Genomic DNA, 20,828 nt, shown 5'->3' with positions numbered 1-20,828 from the left:
TCACCTGTTTGGAATTGTCCAGCTGTGTCGGTGTGGTGGTGGTGGTGGCGGCGGCGGCGGCGGCGGTGTTGCAGACCGGCCACACCGTTGCGTCAAACAAAACAGATCGCTTCCTTCCCTTCCTGGTCCACGACCAAGCAAGTTCACACGTCTCGTGGCCGGGAGCCCCGGCGAAAGATACAATGGCACGAGTCGATTGGTCTTCGTGAAGCGAGCGAGTGAATGAATAGCTTGGCTCTCGAGCGCGCTGTCAAACTCGCCGGCGGGAGAAACGAAGCGGGCACAAACAAAAGCCAACAAGGCCACATCGGTGTTGTCTCGTAGTTAAAGGGAGAAGTGGTGTATGTGTGGGGGTGGTGGTGGGAGGGTGGGGTGGGTGCGAGAGATAGGAAAAAAACAGAGACGGAGGCGCGCCTCCCCCCCCCCCCTCTGCATGCGTCGAGTGCGAAGTCAAAGCCGGCTGCGTTCCCAGCCTCACGGACTGACGGACGGCGTGGAGCCAATAGCCTCGCAGTGACCTGCTCATCATAAGTGGGGTGGGTGGGGGGTGTGTGGAGGAGCAACGAATATTGAGAGAGAGAGAGAGAGAAACGACGGAGCGACGAGAAGATCTACAAATCGCTAAGGACAAGAACGCGAATACAGCGAGAGAGGGACACACAGAGACACACGCACGCACGGAGAGAGAGAGACACGCACATACACAGAGAGAGAGAGACACACACACACACAGACGCACACACACAGACACACACAGAGACACACACAGAACCACAGAGAGAGAGAGAGAGACACACACACACAGACACACACACAGAGACACGCACACACACGAACAGAGAGAGACACACACGAATACCGCTCACTGTCGCTTAAAGACGCGGATTCAATCGCAGCGCGCTCGCACCTGGCGCGCACCAGATTCTTTCTCACTCTGTTATCTCCGACGGCTGGCGACGACAACAAAAAAAACCCACAAAAATCCGCGCGTCCGCGAGTCGAGGAGGGAGGACGATGTTCCAGCCACCCACCAAGCGCTGCTTCACCATCGAATCTCTCGTGGCTAAGGATGGTGGCGACTCTGTATCCGCGGCCGCAACTTTGCAACAACAACAGCAGCAGCAGCAACAACAGCAGCAACAGCAGCAACAACAGCAACAACAGCCGGCTTACCCGATACCCGGAGGTGCGAATCCGTTGACTTGCGGTGCCCAGCCACCGCATCCATTCGCGGCAGCGGCGGCGGCGGCAGCGGCCGCGGCTGCCAGCCGGGCGGGGATGCACCCGGAGTTGTTCTTCCACGACGCCCATCACCTGCAGCCACTGCTCGCCGTGCCCGCCATGCACCCGTCCGGCCACCACCACCACCACCACTTGTCCCACCCGCCTCCGTCGCTGCCCCTGTTCGGAGGTCCGCAGGGGAGGGATGCCATCAGTCTCTACCCGTGGCTATTGCATCGGCCGCGGTATCTTGGGCACAGATACCCAGGTACGTGCGCTTTGCTTAAACCGCGCGTGTGGTTTGTGGTAGCGATGTACCTATTGAAGCGCTTGCACCAACAGTCTGGGCAGGATACATGCACGGGACTTTTCCGGATCTGTGTGCTCAATCGACGAATGAGCCACCCGGTTCTCACGGGTGATAGTGGACCGGTTCGGCGCCTCCACTAGGTCGACCGGGCCTTAAATGTGAGCACACCTGGCGCGATTTGGCCACGCTGGTCTCAATAGGCGCTCGCTAACAACGCGCGCTCCAACGGTTTGTTGGAGGTCGTGGGGGCGAAGCGACGCCTAAGTCAGACGGGGTCGGGTAGACGATCAGAGTGGGTCTCTGTGGCAAGATTGCGTGCAACGCACGTACACGCACACATGCATGATTGTTCCACATGTGTGTGTGTGGATATGCGGTAGCGTGGCTGTTAGCGCGTTGCGTGCAACGAACCCGGCCACCCGAGTTCGATTCCCGCTCACTGCCACCAACCCCAGTGACGATTATCTGAACCGGTCCTGGGCTTCCCTGAGGTCGACTCAGCCTCAAATGAGTACCTGTGTGCGGTGTGTAAACTTTGTCACTGGGGAGACAAAGGCGGTCCGGCATGGTGCTGGCCATCCAACTCCCCGTGTAACCCTCACGGACTTCATCGATGCTCGCTTACAGCACTTTGTTGTTGTTCCAAAAATATGTGAAGCCTTTACGGGGGAACTTTGTCGAGTGCATCTGGCCTTTGGTTGCATGATTGTTGCATCGAAAGTGGTGTAACCTAGACACTGACCTTAACGAGTATTTATAGTGTACATTGTTATCTTGTTCGTTTGCGCGCGCGGTCGTGTAGCGGTTAGCGCGCTGCGCTACGAACCTTGCCACCCGAGTTCGATTCCCGCTCACGGCCACCAACCCCAGTGACGATTATCTGAACTGGTCCTGGGCCTCCCCGAGGTCAAATGAGTATCTGGTGTGGTGTGTTAACATCGCTACTGGGGAGACAAAGGCGGCCGGGCGTGGTGCTGGCCACTCACCCCCCCCCCCCCGTTTGCCGTGACGGCCTTAAGAGGTGTTTCCTAACAGCACTTGCCCCAACAGTCTGTTAAGGCTATATGGGGGATCGTTGTCTTTGTACATTATTCGGGCAAGTTAATAAAACTCATTTTTTTAACTACGAATTTGAAAGCAAAATACCCGCGCGCGACTTTATTTTATATATTTAAAACAAAACACACCTAAATTTCGATTTAAAGCTTTCGTGACTGCAGGGATTCATCTTCTTGGTTCTTTCGGTAAAGTCACGTAGAAGGGAAGTAATAAAATAATAAAAATAAAACATAATAAAACAATTCTCACGACGTTTCGGCCACAACGCAAGCAGCCTCTGTCGCCTCGACGGACCTGGTTTTCACCTGAGGACGGCTGCTTGCGTTGAGGCCGAAACGTCGTGAGAATTGTTTTATTATGTTTTATTTTTATTATTTTATTACTTCCCTTCTACGTGACTTTACCGAAAGAACCAAGAAGATGAAAACACACCTTACCGGGAAGTGAGCACACTTGGTACATACAGTGCAGTGTGTTCTCACCACACAACTTTTCTCTTGTGCGGATAGAGAATGCGCGTGCTTCGTCTCCGCTAAACACCCTCGTTAGGGAATCTCCCACGTTGTGTATAACGTCGTCTGTAGCGTAGTGTATACAAGGTCAATGGTCAATCTGTCTACACAGAAAAAAAAATAGCCATTACACGATACATCTTGCTTATTAGTATAGTATATAGTCATATTAGGGCAGTGTTATTGACAGATGTGTTGAGTTGTATAGTTATTTGTGCTTATGCACCGCTGTTCAACGCCGTATCACACTTTTGGATGCGCGCGCGTGCGTGTGTGCGTGTGTGTGTGCGCGTGTGTGTGCGCGTGTGTGTGCGTGTGATTAATTTGCGTTAATTTTATCGGTACGGTGGACGCACAGAGCGGAGCGTTCGATACAACTCTCGCTGACGATATTAGCTACAAGCGAACGCGAATAGCCGAGCAGGTAGTCGGGACTTAATTGCCTTGTTAATGCTTTAGCGCACACTCGGCATGCGTGAATGGAATTCGTGATATACAATGCCGCGTTTCTCAAGCCGCGTCGAGATTTCAGCCCCTCCACATATTGTAACGCAGACGTTTTTGTCGTGTGTTTTTTTGTTTGTGTCTCTACACACACACACATCACCTACGTAGACGAGAATCCTAAACGTTTGCTATTAAACGAATTATTTGGTGACGCTACTGCTGCTTCTGCTGCGCTGACAATGGTGCAAAGGCACAAGTAAAATAATAACAACAACGCTGCAGCCTAACGCATGTGTCAATAAATAGTATGTGGCCTTACAAGGATACACGTATATAATGCGTGATAGCCAGGTGCTATGAAGAAAGGCTATTGCTCGAATCGTCGCCCTTTAAACGCTTGGCGATTTGGATTACGTCCGATCGTCCGTGCCGGCGTCTTAGTTCCTCTACGCCAAAGTGAACGAGCGGCGAGAATCTGTTGCCCGTCCCTCTTCGTGTGCCATACGAAGAATGCACAAAGAGAGAGAGAGGGAGTTTGTAACAGAGGCGATCTCAGCTGCGGCATGAATGTGTGTTTACATATATGTGTGTGTGGGGAGCGGTAGTGTAGTGGTTAGCACGCTCCGCTATGAACCCGGCGAGCCGAGTTGGATTTCCGCTCACGGCCAACACCAGTGACGATTAAGTCGACTCAGCATCAAATGAGTACCTGTTGCGGTGTGTAAACATCGCCACTTGGGAGACAAAGACGGTCGGGCGTGGTGCTGGTCACCCAACCCCTCGTATATCGTTCCGGCCTTCATAGATGCTCGCTAACTGCACTTGCCCCAATAGTTTGTTAAGGCTATACGGGGGATCTGCGTCTTTTTGTCTGGTATTCATTAGACAAAGATCTTTCTTTGTGTTTGGTATTGTCTGCTCGACTTTGTAGCCGCAGTTGTCAGTCCACTGTCGGATAAAAGCCTCAGCCACGCCGCGTCGGACATCGTGTGGATTGTTTGACCATACTCCACCACCCGGCTGGCCAGTGCGGGTTGCTGAAGGGTGACGGGAACAGGGGGAGAGGAATGGGCGGGGGGGAGGGGGCAGGACCGGTTCAGATATCACTCGATACTGATGTTAGCCGTGACCGGGAATCGAACCCAAGTTTGCCGAGTTTCAAGTCGTTGACGTGCCGCTGTCCACTGCACTATCGCCTTCCTCATTTTCTCACGTTCATCAGTGGCTACGTATTTACATATATACATAACAAAAGACAACGACCCTCCTTATAGCCTGAACAGACTGTTGGGGCAAGTGCTGTTAGCGAGTAACACCTAATGAAGGCCGGCACGGCACACGAGGGGGTGGGTGGACAGCACCACGCCCGGCCGCCTTTGTCTCCCCAGTGGCGATGTTGACACACCGCACTAGGTACTCATTTGATCCTGAGTCGACCTAGGGGAGGGTTGGGACCGGATAAGATAAATCGTCACTGGTATTGGCCATGAGCAGGAATCGAACTCGGGTTCGTAGTGCAACGTGATAAATGTTGCACTACACACATATATATATATAAACAGACACACACATACGAATCACTATTATCCACATAATGCACACAGAGAGCACTTAACACCCCCTTTAAACGACAATACAAGCGCCCAGGGCACAAAAGACGTTAAGGCAAATAATGCTTGGCCTTTTGAGAAATGGGATGACCCTCAGACACACGACGGTGTGTGGCAGGCAGGCGTGTGAACAGCCATTCAAGGGCTTTCATAATAATGTAAATAGATGCAGTCACTCAGACTGAATGTGAAATACGCGGCGCGCACACACACACACACGCACGCACGCCGCCCCTGCCGCATCCAGACAACCCCCTTTTCCTGTCGGAAAGAATACGGCTAATGGTATACTAATCATCATCACGATAGCAATATTATTTAAAACGCCTCGCGACATCGTGCCAGACTCGTTGCCTCGGGGGCAATACATCTGTGGCTTCTGACCCATGCAGACGCACAGACAGGCGGGCTGCTTGCAGAAGTGGCGAATTTTATTTAATTCGTTTTTTTTTGCCAGTAAGCGTAGCGCCGGCGTAATTGATCCGCGCTCTGGGCGATAGGACAAGAGCGAACACGTCACCTCGCTCTTTCTCTCTCTCTCTCTGTGTATGCACGTGAGCGAATATTCATAGTATATATATATTTAACTAAAGGACCCCTTTGCTTTCAGCTAATATATGGAGAACTTTTTAATAATAATTACATTTTAACCAGGTAAGGCCCACTGTGTTTCTTGCAGACGCGACCTGCCCATCACAAATGACACCGCTCAACGAGATCGGCGTAACGCGAGCACATGTTGTGTAGCAGCCGCAATAGTCTAAACGAATATTTCTAAACGTGCAGGGGGAAAATAATCGGAGGGCCCGGAGAAAAATGCACGCGACCACGGGGAGCATAGGCAAACTCCAAATATACAGGCGTCAGAATCTTGATCGAACCCATGATGTCTTGTATACCAGGCCAGGTAGTTAACATCCCACAGCACAGCGCCTTACATTCCGTCTCTCCACGTATCGAGGCGCGGATTTTTTTTTTAGTTTCGAGTCGGCCCGCCTGCCTGTTGCTATTGGCTTTCCAGACCGAATATTACCAAGCGGTGACTATTTGAGCCAATCAAACCCTGGACCCGATTCGTTTTCCTTTCAGCAGGCAGTCTCAATCTGCATCGTGTTAAACAAATGCTGCTGGATTTTCCCAGGTATCATTGGCGAGCGCTCCCCATGCATAATGTGGGAGCCCTCCCTCCCGTGGCTTTGCTGACATCGACCGGACGCTAAACGATCCGGGTTCGTTCACGAACAACAGTTCTCGATACAGCGTGGGTCAATCAATTGCACCGCGGTACATACTCAAGGAGTACGGCCTACGGATTTACACGGAAAGTGTTCAGCCAATTAGTACTCATCCGAAAACGAACGAAAACACACACGCGTGGCATCAACGCGATCACATCCGTTCATTTGCTTGTTACTCGTCGAGCAGATGAGACGACTCGAATTATTTTCCATTGCAAACTCGCACATTCGATAGAATGTAGTACGTGTGCGTGTGGTTGTGTGTGTGCGTGTGTGTGCGTGTGTGCGTGTCCGCGGCTGTAGCGGTTAGCGCGCTGCGCTATGAACCCGGCGACACAGGTTCGATTCCCGCTTTACGGCCAACACCAGTGACGATTATCTGAACCGGTCCCGGGCCTCCCCTAGGTCGACTCAGCCTCAAATGAGTACCTGGTGCGGTGTGTAGTAAACATCGCCACTGGGGAGACAAAAGCGGTCGGGCGTGGTGCTGGCCACCCACCCCCCCTCGTGTGCCGTTCCGGCCTTCATAGGTGCTCGATAACAGCACTTGCCCCAACAGTCTGTTCCAGGCTATATGGGAATATTTGTCTTTGTTTGTCCGCGGCTGTCGGGCCGAGTGAAGTTTGCGAGCTCCTGTTAAGGGCAGCGCAGCGCACGTTGTGAGGCGGGGGGGAGGGGTCAGCGCACCATCCCTGACCACCTTTGTCTCCCCGATACCTGATGTTTACGCTCCCGTTTAAGAGTGAGTCAGTCGACCCTAGACGCACATCCAGGGATGTTCGAGAGAGATACGGAAATCGCGACAACGATGCCGTAGCCTTCAAGTTCAGCACACAAGAGACAAAGATCACCCGTATAGCCTCTAGCGGACTGTCAGGCCAAGTGCTGTGAGCGAGCACCTATGAAGGTCGACCGCCTTTGTCTCCCTAGCGGCGGATGTATTTCACATCGTTCGGGGTACTCACTTGAGGCTGAGTCGATCTAGGGAAGTTGCCCCGTGAGCGACAAATCGAACTGAGGTCGTCGAGTTCAGTGGGCTCAGTTCGCCAAGCACTGACACACACACAGCACATACACACACACAGCACACACACAGCACACAAATCACAACACACACACAGGACACACACATCACATGACACACACACAGGACACACACAGCACATACACGACACACACAGGACACACACAGCACACACACGCACACACACAGCACATGCACAGCACACATACAGCACACAGCACACACACAGGACACACACGACACACACACAGGACACACAGCACACACACAGCACACACACGCGCACACACACACAGCACACATACAGCACACAGCACACACACAGGACACACACACACATGACACAGACACAGGACACACAGCACACACAGCACACACAGCACACACACATGACACACACACATGACACACACAGCACACACAGCACACACATGACGCACACACAGCACACACAGCACAGACACAGCACACACATATGACACACACACACATGACACACACACAAGACACAGAGCACATACATGACACACACACAGCACACACAGCACACACACAGGAAACACACACACATGATACACACACAGGACACACACACACACACATGACACACACACATGACACACACACAGGACACACACAGAACACACACACAGGAAACACACACACATGACACACACACAGCACACACACATGACACACACACGACACAAAGACAGGACACACACACAGGACACAGCATACACAGGGACACACACAGCACACACACAGCACACACGCAGCACACAGGACACACACACGTAGATAATTTGCATGTAAGTTTAATTTCACACTTGCACAGAGAGACACGCTTCTCACGCGAAGAGGGATACTTGCAGGGTTGCGATTTGCACACCAATTTCCGCAAACATGCTGTTTTCGACCGCATTTCGCGGTAGTTTCTGTGACCCTCTTCCGCACAAATTTCCGCAATTTGCGGTGATTCCTGGGAAGACTTCCGCAAATCGTGACTTCGATTCCCGCCTATACCGGTGCCGTACTCGCGCGGTTGGCGCACATATCTCGCGTCTACCCACTTGCCTCTGCCGTAGCTACTCTATACCTCCTGCAAATAAATACACTTTACTGCTAACGATAATAGCTCATAACATCACACACAGATTCAAAAATGAGCAGCACCCCCACCACCAAGAGCAAGCCTATCGTCCTCGAGCACTGGTTCCTCGGCCGCCTGTGGCTCATGTACGACGAGGAGAAAAGCGCCTTCTTCTGCACCACGTGCTCTGCCACCGGGCCGAGGTCGTGCATCTTCCACAAGGGCAACAAAGGATATACCCCGGGCGTCTCGGGCAAGTTTTCCCTCGACCGCATCGTCGACCACGGCGACAGCATCGGCCACCTCAAGGCCGCCGAGACGCTCCGAGCGAAGTCGGCCTTGGAGTTGGCCTTCCAGCGCAGCGGCGAGCAGGAGCAGAAGAGCATGGGCGCAGCGGCCGGCGAGTCGGGCGCCGCCGACTACACGCTCTGGCATTCGCACGCGCTGCGGTGCGGCTACTTCATTGCCAAGCACAGTCTGCCCTACTCGATGATGGAGCACATCTGCGGCCTCGTGCAGACCAGCATCAACTCGTATGCGGGCAAGCAGGCCTTCTCCACTGCCAGCGGCACCTACGGCTCATACTGCTCGCGCGACAGCGCAGTCGACATGGTGGAGATCTGCAGCACGTCCATCTTGGAGAAGACCGTGCACGAGATGCGCGAGGCCAAGTTCTTCTCGATCAGCTGCGACGAGAGCACGGGTCTGTCGACTGCGAGAGGGCCTTCTCTCTGCAAAACAACATCAAGACCGAGGAGCGGTCGCTCCTCACGTGCAAGCAGTTGAACGCGCTTATGGTTTGCGCCCGCGACGGACCAAAACTCAGCAACTTTGATGCCGAAGACAACATGAAGCGCTGGAAGAATGCGAAGAAGAGAAAGTACATTTGCTCGTAATCACGCTCTGCCTTTGAATAAAGTACATTTGCTCGTAATCACGGCTCTGCATTTGAATAAAGTATGTGGTTCTTGTGCGGAAATGTGGAAATCATATATTCATTGCAATCAGTAGCTCAAAGCCCTGCGTGATGTTGGGCCTTGCATATATCCTTTCCAATAGAACGCATTAACGTGTTGTTAAAAGCGCGCGGTCACAGGAGTAGTCTTTCCACCGTTTGCGGTTGACATTAGCAGAAATGCGGGAAAATTGAACCCTCCTTCCGCATTTTCCATGCCGAAATCGCAACCCTGGATACTTGTGTTTTATAATCACTAGTTTTCAAAATTATGTAAATTAATGGTGTCCAAGACACGGATCTGTGTTTGTTGTTAATCAAGAATGGGGAATATATCTCTGTTCGATCTCATTCGCTTTGCTGTTGATGCTATTGTTGTAGTAGCTGCTGCTGTTGTTGCTGTAGCTGCTGCTGCTGTTGTTGTAGTAGCTGCTGCTGTTGTTGCTGTAGCTGCTGCTGCTGTTGTTGTTGTAGTAGCTGTTGTTGTTGTAGCTGCTGCTGCTGTTGTTGTTGTAGCTGCTGTTGTTGTAACTGTTGTTGTTGTAGTAGCTGTTGTTGTAGCTGCTGCTGCTGTTGTTGTAGTAGCTGCTGCTGCTGTTGTCGTATTAGCTGCTACTGCTGTTGTTGTTGTCGTAGTAGCTGTTGTTGTTGTTGTAGCTGCTGTTGTTGTTGTTGTAGCTGCTGCTGCTGTTGTTGTAGTAGCTGCTGTTATTGTTGTTATTATAGTAGCTGCTGTTGTTGTTGTTGTAGTAGCTGCTGCTGTTGTAGTAGCTGCTGTTATTGTTATTATAGTAGCTGCTGTTGTTGTTGTTGTAGCTGCAGTTGTTGTTGTAGCTGCTGCTGTTGTAGTAGCTGCTGTTATTGTTTATTATAGTAGCTGCTGTTGTTGTTGTTGTAGTAGCTGCTGCTGTTGTTGTTGTCGTAATAGCTGCTGCTGTTGTTGTTGTTGTTGTCTTAGTAGCTGCTGTTGTTGTTATCGTAGTAGCTGCTGTTGTTGTTGTTGTCAATGTTCGCTTTTGCTGTTGTTGTAGCTGCTGTTGTTGTTGTAGCTGCTGTTGTTGTAGCTGCTGCTGCTGTTGTTGTAGCTGCTACTGTTGTTGTTGTAGTAGCTGCTGTTGTTGCTGTTGTCAATGTTCGCTGTTGCACGCTACAGCAAGTGCGTGCGCGTCGTGCGCGTAGACGCGCTGTTCACCACGCAGGTGAGCGGGCAGCAGGCAGAGATGGCTACAGCCGCTCGCTGTCGGCTGTAGCGTCACACTCACGGAGGGGAGGGGGAGCGGGGCAAACTACTCGGTCCACCGATGATGAGACTGGTGGATTGCTCGAGTGGTGTGTGTGTGTTTAGCACGAGACTATAAAAAGATAAGGCGATTGTGGGCCGCGATAGGCTGAAATCGATGAATGCGTGGGGTGGGGTGGCAAATAATGATTTGTTTATTTCCGTGGCCCACATTGAGACAATATCCGAATCGACGAATACGTCTGTGACACACACAGACACACACAAAGACACGTCGGCTTCCTATTGTTTGAAGCACGTCGGTACAAATCTCCGCATGCATCAATCACTCTGTCGGTCGCGTTAGTTATTTGTCTGTAATATTCACCGCCTTGTTTATTTACCATCGCGCTCAGCAAAGTGGTGGTGGTGCGGGTGGGGTGGTCATCACCGGCCCCAAGCACCGCTTAGACGTCTGCCCGCGATTTAACACGCAGTGGGGACGCCACGTGTACACAAGTGTAATAAAAGGACTCGAACACTTCTTTCTGTCTTCGTGTCTTTATTCAGGTTCACGTCTTTACCCACACGGCACTCTGTTATAACTCCTGTGTTTGTAGCCCCCGGCTATTCACTGCTATTATAGCTTCATCTCCCCTCTGACTCTCTGCTTCATCTATTGTAACCTCCTCCCTGCAGACTTGCTGCTACCCCTATGTGCAGACCCTCTGGCTGTCACTGTATGCAGACCCGCTGCCCACTCTCTCTGTGCAGCCCCGCTGCCGACTGCAGCCTCCTTGCTGCTTCGGGTCGGTCACCGCTGGCCTACGGTGCCGATCCTCGCTTCCCCCGTGTTCGTGGCGATCTCGCCACACCCCGCTTCGCCCTACGTGGCCTTCCTCTGTTCCTGGCTCCCCGTCACCCCCCCTGCTCTTCCGGTTCCCCTCCTTCTATACTCAACCCCTCTCCCCCCACGTGACCTAACTCCTCCCCCCCCTGACGGCACCTCAGAAGGGCCGTTTACAACCGCATTACACAAGTATGACGACGACAACAACAACAACAGCAGCAGCTACTACAGCAATAGCAGTAACAGCAAAGCGTGCGTGTCTATACAATGCATCAAAGACTAATGCAAGAGACCATCACCCTCTCACCGTGTGTGTCGCCTCCGACAGAGTGTTGGGGCGAGTTCACGTCTGCAGGCCCCAACACGGTGTGGGGAACACCCACACGGGGCCGTCTTTGTTTCCCCAGCGAGGCACGGCAGCGGTTCAGATGCACGCCACTGATGGTGGCCGTGAGCGGGGATCGAACTCGGGTTGCTGGGTTCGTGGCGCGGTTCGCGAACAACCGCAGCGCCACCGCTCTCCGTTCACAAAGACAAATATCCCCCGGGTAGCTTCAGCACACTTTCGGGACAAGTGCCCATAGTATAAACAGCACGCGCGGTATTCATGGAGATAACCCAAAAGACGATTGGGATACACGTGGTTCTGTGGTCTGTTCCAGAGGACGCAAGAACGCATATCCTTGCCAGCAGAATGTGGAATTTCCACAACCGTGTATTATTATGAATATTATTATGAATATTATGAATATTCGCAAGCGTTTTAACGACCCTTTGGCACGCGGCCTTTGAGTGCTCTGTTGTTGAACCGTGTGCGTGAAAGCGACACATTGAGACAATGCCCCCACTTGTAATTCTCATTTCAACTCGCACAAAGTGTACGCGTATAATCGTATATACACACACACGCGCGCACTGTATATATATATAAATATTGTCGGGGATATGTTACAATGGATCTGCCGACATACTTAAGTGCCAAACAAAAGCGCACGTTTCAACACACCACACAGAGTGACTAACCACTTCACCGCCATCCCTCAAGGGCAAGAGGTGGTTTGTCGCCTTGGCCGCCTTTGTCTCTCCACTGTTGATGTGCAAACGACGTTCCATTCGAAACGAATGCACACGCGCGAATAACTCGTGCACGACAGCACACAAAAGCGCAAAGATGCCCCCGTGTATAGGCTTTGACCAGACTGCCGGGGTAAGTGCTGTGAGCGAGAAACTAAATGAAGGACAACGCAGCACAGGAGGGGGGTAGGTGGCCAACGCCATGCCAGGCCGCCTTTGTCTCCCCAATGCTAGTGTCTGCATACACACCGCCACAGGTACTCATTTAAGACTAAGTCGACCGTGTTTAGATAATCGTCACAGATGTTTACACACCGCACCAGGTGCTCATTTGAGGCTGAGTGGACCTAGGGGAGGCCCAGGACCGGTTCAGATAATCGTCACTGAGTGTGTTGGCCGTGGCTGGGAATCGAACTCGGGTCACCGGTTTCATAGCGCAGCGTCGCGCTAACGGCTACACTACCGCTCTCCGCACGACATCACAAAGACAAATATAAAGATCCCCCGTAAAGCCTGTAACAGACTGTAGGGGCAAGTGCTGTTAGCGAGCACCTATGAAGGCCGGAACGGTACACGAGGGGGTGGGTGGCCAGCGCCACGCCCGACCGCCTTTGTATCCCTCGTGGCGATGTTTACACACCGCACCAGGTACTCATTTGAGGCTGAGTGGACCTAGGGGATGCACAGGACGGGTTCAGATAATCGTCACTGAGTGTGTTGGCCGTGGCTGGGAATCGAACTCGGGTCGCCGGGTTCATAGCGCAGCGCACGACATCACACGCACGCACATGCTTAACGTCTGTGTCACCCCCATCCACTCCCCCATCTTCTCCTCTTCCACCTCCTCCGTGTGACCCTCTTCTCTCTCTAAAACGCTGCCCACCCCCCCGCCCCTCAACCGCAGGTGCCGACGGCAGCGCCGAGAGCCTCCTGCTGCACAGTCCGTTCGCGCGCAAGCCGAAGCGCATCCGCACGGCGTTCTCGCCCTCGCAGCTGCTGCGTCTGGAGCACGCGTTCGAGAAGAACCACTACGTGGTGGGAGCCGAGCGCAAGCAGCTCGCCAGCAGTCTCAGCCTCAGCGAGACGCAGGTGCGAGCTCGCGCGCGCGCGCACATACAACAACAAACACCACCAACAACAAACAAACACCAACAACAACAACAAACACCATTACCACCAAGCTGACAGCCGTGAGACAACGACAACAACGTCACTCGCCGTGATGGCAGCGCTTGTGCCAGGCTGCAGGTGCACGTTGAGGCTGACGTAGAAGTGGCGTAAGGCACTACCACTAGAGTGCGAGTTACGGCTAGCAATAATCGAAGTTCATATATATAAAATAAATACATTGATGCGTGGACTCACAACAAGGCGAGATTGATGTGATTGATAATTCCTGGAATAATGATTTTGAATTTTTCTGAGTCGACCAAAGAGAGGAAGGCCCAGCACTGGTTCAAACAATCGTCGCTGGTGTTGGCGGTGAGCGGGGAATCAGACCCCGGGTCGTAGCGCAGTGTGCGATTGCCACTCCCTATTTGGCTACCACTCCCCACTTGCACTTCTAAAAATCCTCCGTGTAGCCTTAACAGACTGTGCTGTTAGCGAGCGCCTTTGAAGGCCAGTACGGCACACGAGGGGGTGGGCGGCCAACACCACACCCGGCCGCCTTTGTCCTCCCCAGTGATAATCTTTACACAGCGCACCAGGCATTAACTCAAGGCTGAGTCGACCTAGGAGAGGCCCAGGACCGGTTTAAATATTCGCCAATCTTAATGGCCGAGAGTGGGAATCGAACTCGGGTGGCCGGGTTCGTTGCATGGTGCGCTAACCCCTGTGCCACGTATACAAATATCCCCCATATAGGCCTTAACAGACTGTAGGGGCAAGGGCAGTTAGCGAGCACCTATGCAGGCCGGAACGGTACACGAGGGGGTGGGTGGCCAGCACCACACCCGGCCGCCTTTGTCTCCCTAGTGGCGATGTTTCCACACCGCACCAGGTACTCATTTGTGGCTGAGTCGACCTAGGGGTGGCTCAGGACCGGTTCAGATAATAGTCACTGGTGTTGGCCGTGAGCGGGAATCGAACCCGTGTCGCCGGGTTCATAGCGCAGCGTGCTAACCGCGACACCACCGCTCCCCACACACGTGTACACACACACACACGTGCACACACACACGTGTACACACACACGTGCACACACACACGTGCACACACACGTGCACACACACGTGTACATACACACACGTGCACACACATACACACTTGCACACACACGTGCACACACACGTGCACCAGTGATCGATTCAGTCGCCACGTGCAACCCCACGCGCCCTCGGCTGTAGACGGACATTTGTTTTCCATGTAAACAAACAAAAAACAACAACATTTTCCACTGCCTTGTTCAATCCACTGCTGGATTAAGCTATTCCCTAACCTTGTCGGGCGTGGAGGATTTGACCATACTTCACCAGGCTGGTTAGTGCGGGTTGATGACGCTGGAGGGAAGGAGCAGGACCCATTCAGATCATCACTCACCGCTGATGTTTAGCCCGGGCTGGGACTCGAACTCAGGTGTCTCCTGGTCTACAGCGCCGTTCGCGAAACCATTAGCTCCACTGCCCCATCCCGCATCTTGCACGGATATTGTATTTAAACCAGGCGAGAAGCCACCGCGACCACAAACGTCTCTATTGTTCAGGGGAGACTCGGGGTACAAAGCAAAAGAAGAGCCCAGGTGGTGGAGGCAACCAACATCATGAACCTGACGTCACTCAGGGGCATTGCAGCACTGGAAGCACCACGTGCAAGATGTGCAGCAGTGGGCTACGCGCGTGCAAGCGCTGCACACGTGCCACACGCATGCTTATGCAACTGGATGCATGTGCGTATATGTATGTTCCCGTGCACACACAAAAGACAAACATACTAAAAACAATCCGCCGTATAGCCTCGTGCTGTTTGCGAGCACCTATGAAGGCCGACCGGCATGGCACACGAGTGGGTGGGTTGGACAGCACCACGCCTTTGTTTCTACAACGCCGGTGTTTACACACTGCACCAGGTACTCATTTAAGGCTGACTCGACTGTGAAGAGTCCCACACCCCGTTCAGGTGCAAACGCTGTGCAAACAACCATTCACACACACACGCGCACAGTACACACGCGTGCTTATTACGCATGCAACACAATGTACCCACCAACACCGCGCACTAAGTAATCACCGGGACGCCCAGGTTGACCGTGTAGCGCAGTGGTTAGTCAACTTTACTGCGCTCTCTCAATCGTTACACAGACGTACAGCGTCAATAACTACATCGGGGTCTTGATGGAACAAAGTAGTCGTAAAGTCACGTAGAATGGAAATAATAAAATAATAAAAATAAAACATCATAAAATAATTCTCACGACGTTTCGGCCACAACGCAAGCAGCCAGTCCTCAGGTGAAGCACAGGTCTGTCAGAAAGACAGCGTCTGAATGAAAGCTTTAAATCGAAATAAAAGTAGTCGTACTTAGGTGCCCGCGCTTAATTTGTCTTTCGATGATTTACCTTCGAACATAAACAATCTGGCCACGTCCTCGCACCCCCCCCTCCCCCCCACGAAGGGCATTTGGCGCTCCCAGGCGCAGCGTGCACCCCAGGTTAAGAACCACTCCGTGCATCGCTCTGCCACGCGTGACCCGCACCGCGCGCGCGTAGTAATGCGCACAGTGCGCGCTGCGGCGGTGTAGCGGTTAGCGCCACGCTGCGCTACGAACCCGGCGACCCGGGTTCGCGTCCCGCTCACGGCCAACACCCGGTGACGATTATCTGAACCGGTCCTGGGCCTCTCCCTAGGTCCGACTCAGCCTCAAGTGAGTACTCAGTGCGGTGTGTAAACATCGCGACTGGGGAGACAAAGGCGGTCGGGCGTGGTGCTGGCCACCCACCCCCTCGTGTACTGTTCCGGCCTTCGTAGGTGCTCGCTAGCAGCACTTGCCCCTACAGTCTGTTAAGGCTATACGGGGGTTATTTGTCTTTGTGTGCACGTGGCACGCGCCCGATTACGAGTGTGCGTAGAATGCACTGCGTTCTACATTCACGTTCACACAATTGCTCTACGTACGCATCGTACGTGCTTTGTAATTACGATACGTATTACTTTGAGTCGGCATACGGATGCATTCTAGAAGGATCGATCCATCATTGCATTTGTTTTATAGTCTCGTGTACTGTGCCGCAGTATGATGATGTGTGGGTCAATATAACGGTGTGTTACGCCATCGACGATTACGACATTGCTATTGCAATGCATCTCTCGCGCCCTCCGTCTTTGGCGTTAGGCAGCAAAGTTTCGTTTCAATCTCCACAGCTGAGCCATACCCGATGCTTTTAGCGACCCTAAAGACTGCCACGCGAATGCAGCATGCGCGTATATGCACGTGTTGAAACGTGCGCAAGCATGCACGTGTTCAATACGAGACAGCGAACAGGATGAACGTTATAGCCGGTTCAGTGGTTACAATCGGCATTAGTATGTTATGCAGATTTCATTAGCGGGGGTGTTTCCGTGGCGCGGTGGTGAAGTATGGTCGAAGAACCCCCCCCCCCCCCCCAAAACAACAAAACAACGGCCTGGGGAAGGCCTTCATCCAGTCATCCAGCGCGATATTGACAAAGTGCCGAACTAGTTTTAGTAATCATTTATATTCTGTTATTGCGCATACAATTGACGTGCAATTAGTAGCACGTGGAGATATCGGTCATTTTAAAATTACGTGAAAATGAAGTCGTTTGATGAGCAATGTTCTTTTTTTTACATGCAGTATATACATGTACATGTATACCGTACTGCAGATCTTATCGCACGTAAATTGAGTGGCATCCCTTTGCGTGCATTGCATAACATTACTTTTGTGTATGCATGCATGCACGTGTGTGTGTTTGTATGTATGCATATATTGCTGCCACTCGCTAACAGCACTTGTCCCAACAGTCTGTTAAGGCTATACGGGGGATCTTTGTCTTTGTTGGCTGTGTGTGTGTGTGGTGGGGGGCGCTAGTGTAGCCGTTATCGTACGACACGACGAATCCAGCGATCCAAGTTCGATTCGCGCTCACGGCCAACACCAGTGACGTTTATCTGAACCGGTCTTGGGCCTCCCCTAGGTAGACTAAGCGTCGATTGAGTACCTGGTGCGATGCGTAAACATCGCCACTAGGGAGACAAAGGCGGCAGGGGGTGGTACTTGCCACTCACCCCCTCGTGTGCCGTGTCGGCCATCATAGGTGCTCGCTAACAGCACTTGCCCCAACAGTCTGCTAGAGCTATGAGGGTGATCTTTGTCTGTGTGTGTACAAATGTTAAATTAATTACAATACGAGTTGGGAACCCGGTCACCCCCCCCCCCCCCAGAAAATTTGCTGTACAACCTACAATTGCTTGAACGCGTCATAATAAGATGATAGCCACTTGGCAGTGTCCATAAATTACCTCTGCGGACTAGACAATGCGACGTTGCACATCGGGAAGGGGTGTGCAACGTATTCATGCGCATACCGTGATTGCCTCTTCAATTTCGCGTTAATCCGTAATTCCCTTTTATTGGGGGGGGGGGGTTAAATCATGGCTATCACAGGCGCGGTAGTGTTTGTTATAAATATAGTGTTATACATAAAGTGTTATAAATAATGTTATAAATGTACTGTCTTCAGTTCTAAGCCGGTATCCAAGCGGCGTTCATTTTCTCCGCCCGCTAATCACGACGGCGCGCCACTACGCGCGGCACATCGAGATTAGCAGTATTAGCAGTCCTAATAACTAACATAGGAGCCTCTTCAGTGTAATTTTTGCAAGGCAATTATCTCCTTCCGCTCGAACTCGCTTAGCGTGAAACGGAGAGCGAATTGCCAAATCGTTCGTAGGTTATATCGGAAAACGTGTAATATAATTACCCATTGTTCAATATCGCTCTCTTGTATATACTTGTGTATACATGTCGGAGCGGTAGTGTATTGGTTAGCGCGCTAACCGAATACCCGATGGAATAGTGTAAACACCGCCACTACTTAGTCGCGGTGCTGACCACCCACCCCATCCTCGCGTGCCGTTCCGGCCTTCACAGGTGCTCGCTAACAGCGCTCGCCCCAACAGTCTGTTGAGGCTGCGCGGTGTTAGTCGCGTGCGCAGTTTCGCTTCTCAAAGGACCGTCGCCTCGTTGAGCCACGTGCGAGGTTCTAACGAAGTGGGGGTCCGGGGTGGGTGGTGGGTGGTGGGGGACCGCGCGCGCTCATCCATGATGATCGTTGGAGAGAAATCTCTCGGATGGAGTCGCGTGAAGCCACGTGGCGCTACACGGGAGACACCTGAGTCTCATTCGGCGCAGTGCCTTGCGTAACCCGGCGCGACATATCGAGCGCCGCCGCTGCTGCTGCCGCCGCCGCCGCTGGCACTGGTGCACAGTCGGCGACGTTTCGGACAATGGCCCTTTCGCACAGTGTCACGCGCGAACCGTCGCGGGTTGTGTTGCTGACGGGTGTGTTGAGGTTTCTTTTGTCGAGTTTTTATTAACTTCGCTCACACGGCTGATATCTTACGCACACACTGATAAAGACAAAGACCCCCCGTATAGACATAACATAGTTTTGGGGCAAGTGCTGTTAGCGTGCGCCTATGAAGGCCGGCACGGCACACGAGGGGGTGGGCAACACCACGCCCGACCGCATTTGTATCCCCAGTGGCGATGTTTTTTTACACATCCCGCCAGATACTCATTTGAGGCTGAGTCGACCTAGGGGAGGCCCAGGACCGGTTCAAATAATCGTCACCGGTGTTGGCCGTGAGTGGGAATCGAACTCGGGTCGCAGCGTACCGCTAACCGCTACACCACCGCTCCCCATGCACACGCACGCCACACACGCACGCACCGCGTGAATACCGGCCAATCGTGACTTTATTGCGCGCATCATCAAACACGACGATGACGTTTTGAGGTCGCGTCCGTCCATAACAAACAAACAAAAAACAGCCACCACGCAAGCTGCCTCCTCCGTGTCGCTATCGGCCCCAAGCTCTTAGTCGGAGGCATTGGCTTGGGGGGCAAGCAGGCCGATCAAAGGAAGATGTCTGAGATTGGTCTGTTCAATGGGCCTTTGAGATGGCACGCAAATTGCGCGCCCTGCAACGCTCACAGTCTTAATTGTGCAGCTTGCGGGGGCGATGTGCTGGGAGGGGGGGGGGGGCTGCCTTGCTACAGATGGAGGGCCGATGCTGGCGATTCGTGTGTAGCTGGGGGAGGGGGGCAGGGGGTGAGGGTTATTTAATCAGCGCTCGTTTGGGTTAAAGGGAGCAAGCGACGGGCGATTGAGAGTCGAGGGAAGAGAGAGAGAGAGAGGGGGAGCGTGGGGGTGGTGGGGGAGAGAGAGACAGAGACTTACAAACGAACCACACACACACACAGACACACACACAGACACACACACAGACACACACACATACACACACACACAGACAGACACACACACAGACAGACACACACACAGACAGACACACACAGACAGACACACACACAGACACACACACATACACAGACAGACACACACACAGACACACACACATACACACACATACAGATACACATATACAGACACACACACAGACACACATACAGACACACACACAGACACACACACATACAGACTTACACACAGACACACACACACTTCTCTCCGCCACACATACAAAGATCCCCTTCAATAGACCGTTGGGGCAAGTGTTGTTAGCGAGCACCTCACGGGGGTGAGTCATCAGTACCACGCCCGGCCGCCTTTGTCTCCCCGGTGCTGATGTTTACACAACGCACCAGGTACTCGGGGAAGCCCCGGATCGGTTAAAACATTGGCCAACTCTTAATGGTCGCGAGCGCGAATCAAATTTCGGGTAAGTCGGCTCCGTAGCGCAGTGCGCCAACTGCTGCGCCACCGCTCACCACGCTTACTCTCATCAGCCTCACCACCACCACCACCAACCAATCAACCCCAAGTGCAGTGTTACACTTCAGCGAAACGCTCTCCGTGGCTACGAACACAAGCACAGACACAACTAGACCCACTCGACAACTACATTGCTCCCAAGAAGAAACGCCATCGACGCACATATATAATGATGCTCCAGAAGGGCGAGAAGGGATGCAACGCAGAGACGACGTTTCGGGGAATGGCCCTACTTCAG

General features: G+C 52.7%; 1 protein-coding gene across 1 annotated transcript in view; it reads left to right on the top strand.

Annotated features, from left to right (window-relative positions):
• Positions 1 to 413: 413 nt before the first annotated feature.
• Positions 414 to 20,828, top strand: part of LOC133345581 (homeobox protein EMX1-like) — a 31,358-nt gene continuing 10,943 nt past the window's right edge. The window contains exons 1-2 of the mRNA XM_061556487.1: positions 414 to 1,489; positions 13,517 to 13,701. Coding sequence (XP_061412471.1) covers positions 1,015 to 1,489; positions 13,517 to 13,701 — 660 coding nt within the window. The 5' untranslated portion in view covers positions 414 to 1,014. The remainder of the gene's footprint in view (positions 1,490 to 13,516; positions 13,702 to 20,828) is intronic.

The sequence above is a fragment of the Lethenteron reissneri genome, chromosome 22 (genome assembly GCF_015708825.2).
Source record: "Lethenteron reissneri isolate LAM-NWPU_2019-01 chromosome 22, ASM1570882v1, whole genome shotgun sequence".
NCBI lineage: Eukaryota > Metazoa > Chordata > Hyperoartia > Petromyzontiformes > Petromyzontidae > Lethenteron > Lethenteron reissneri.
Note: the sequence above shows the minus strand (reverse complement) of the source record. Positions and strands in the feature narration are given on the sequence as shown.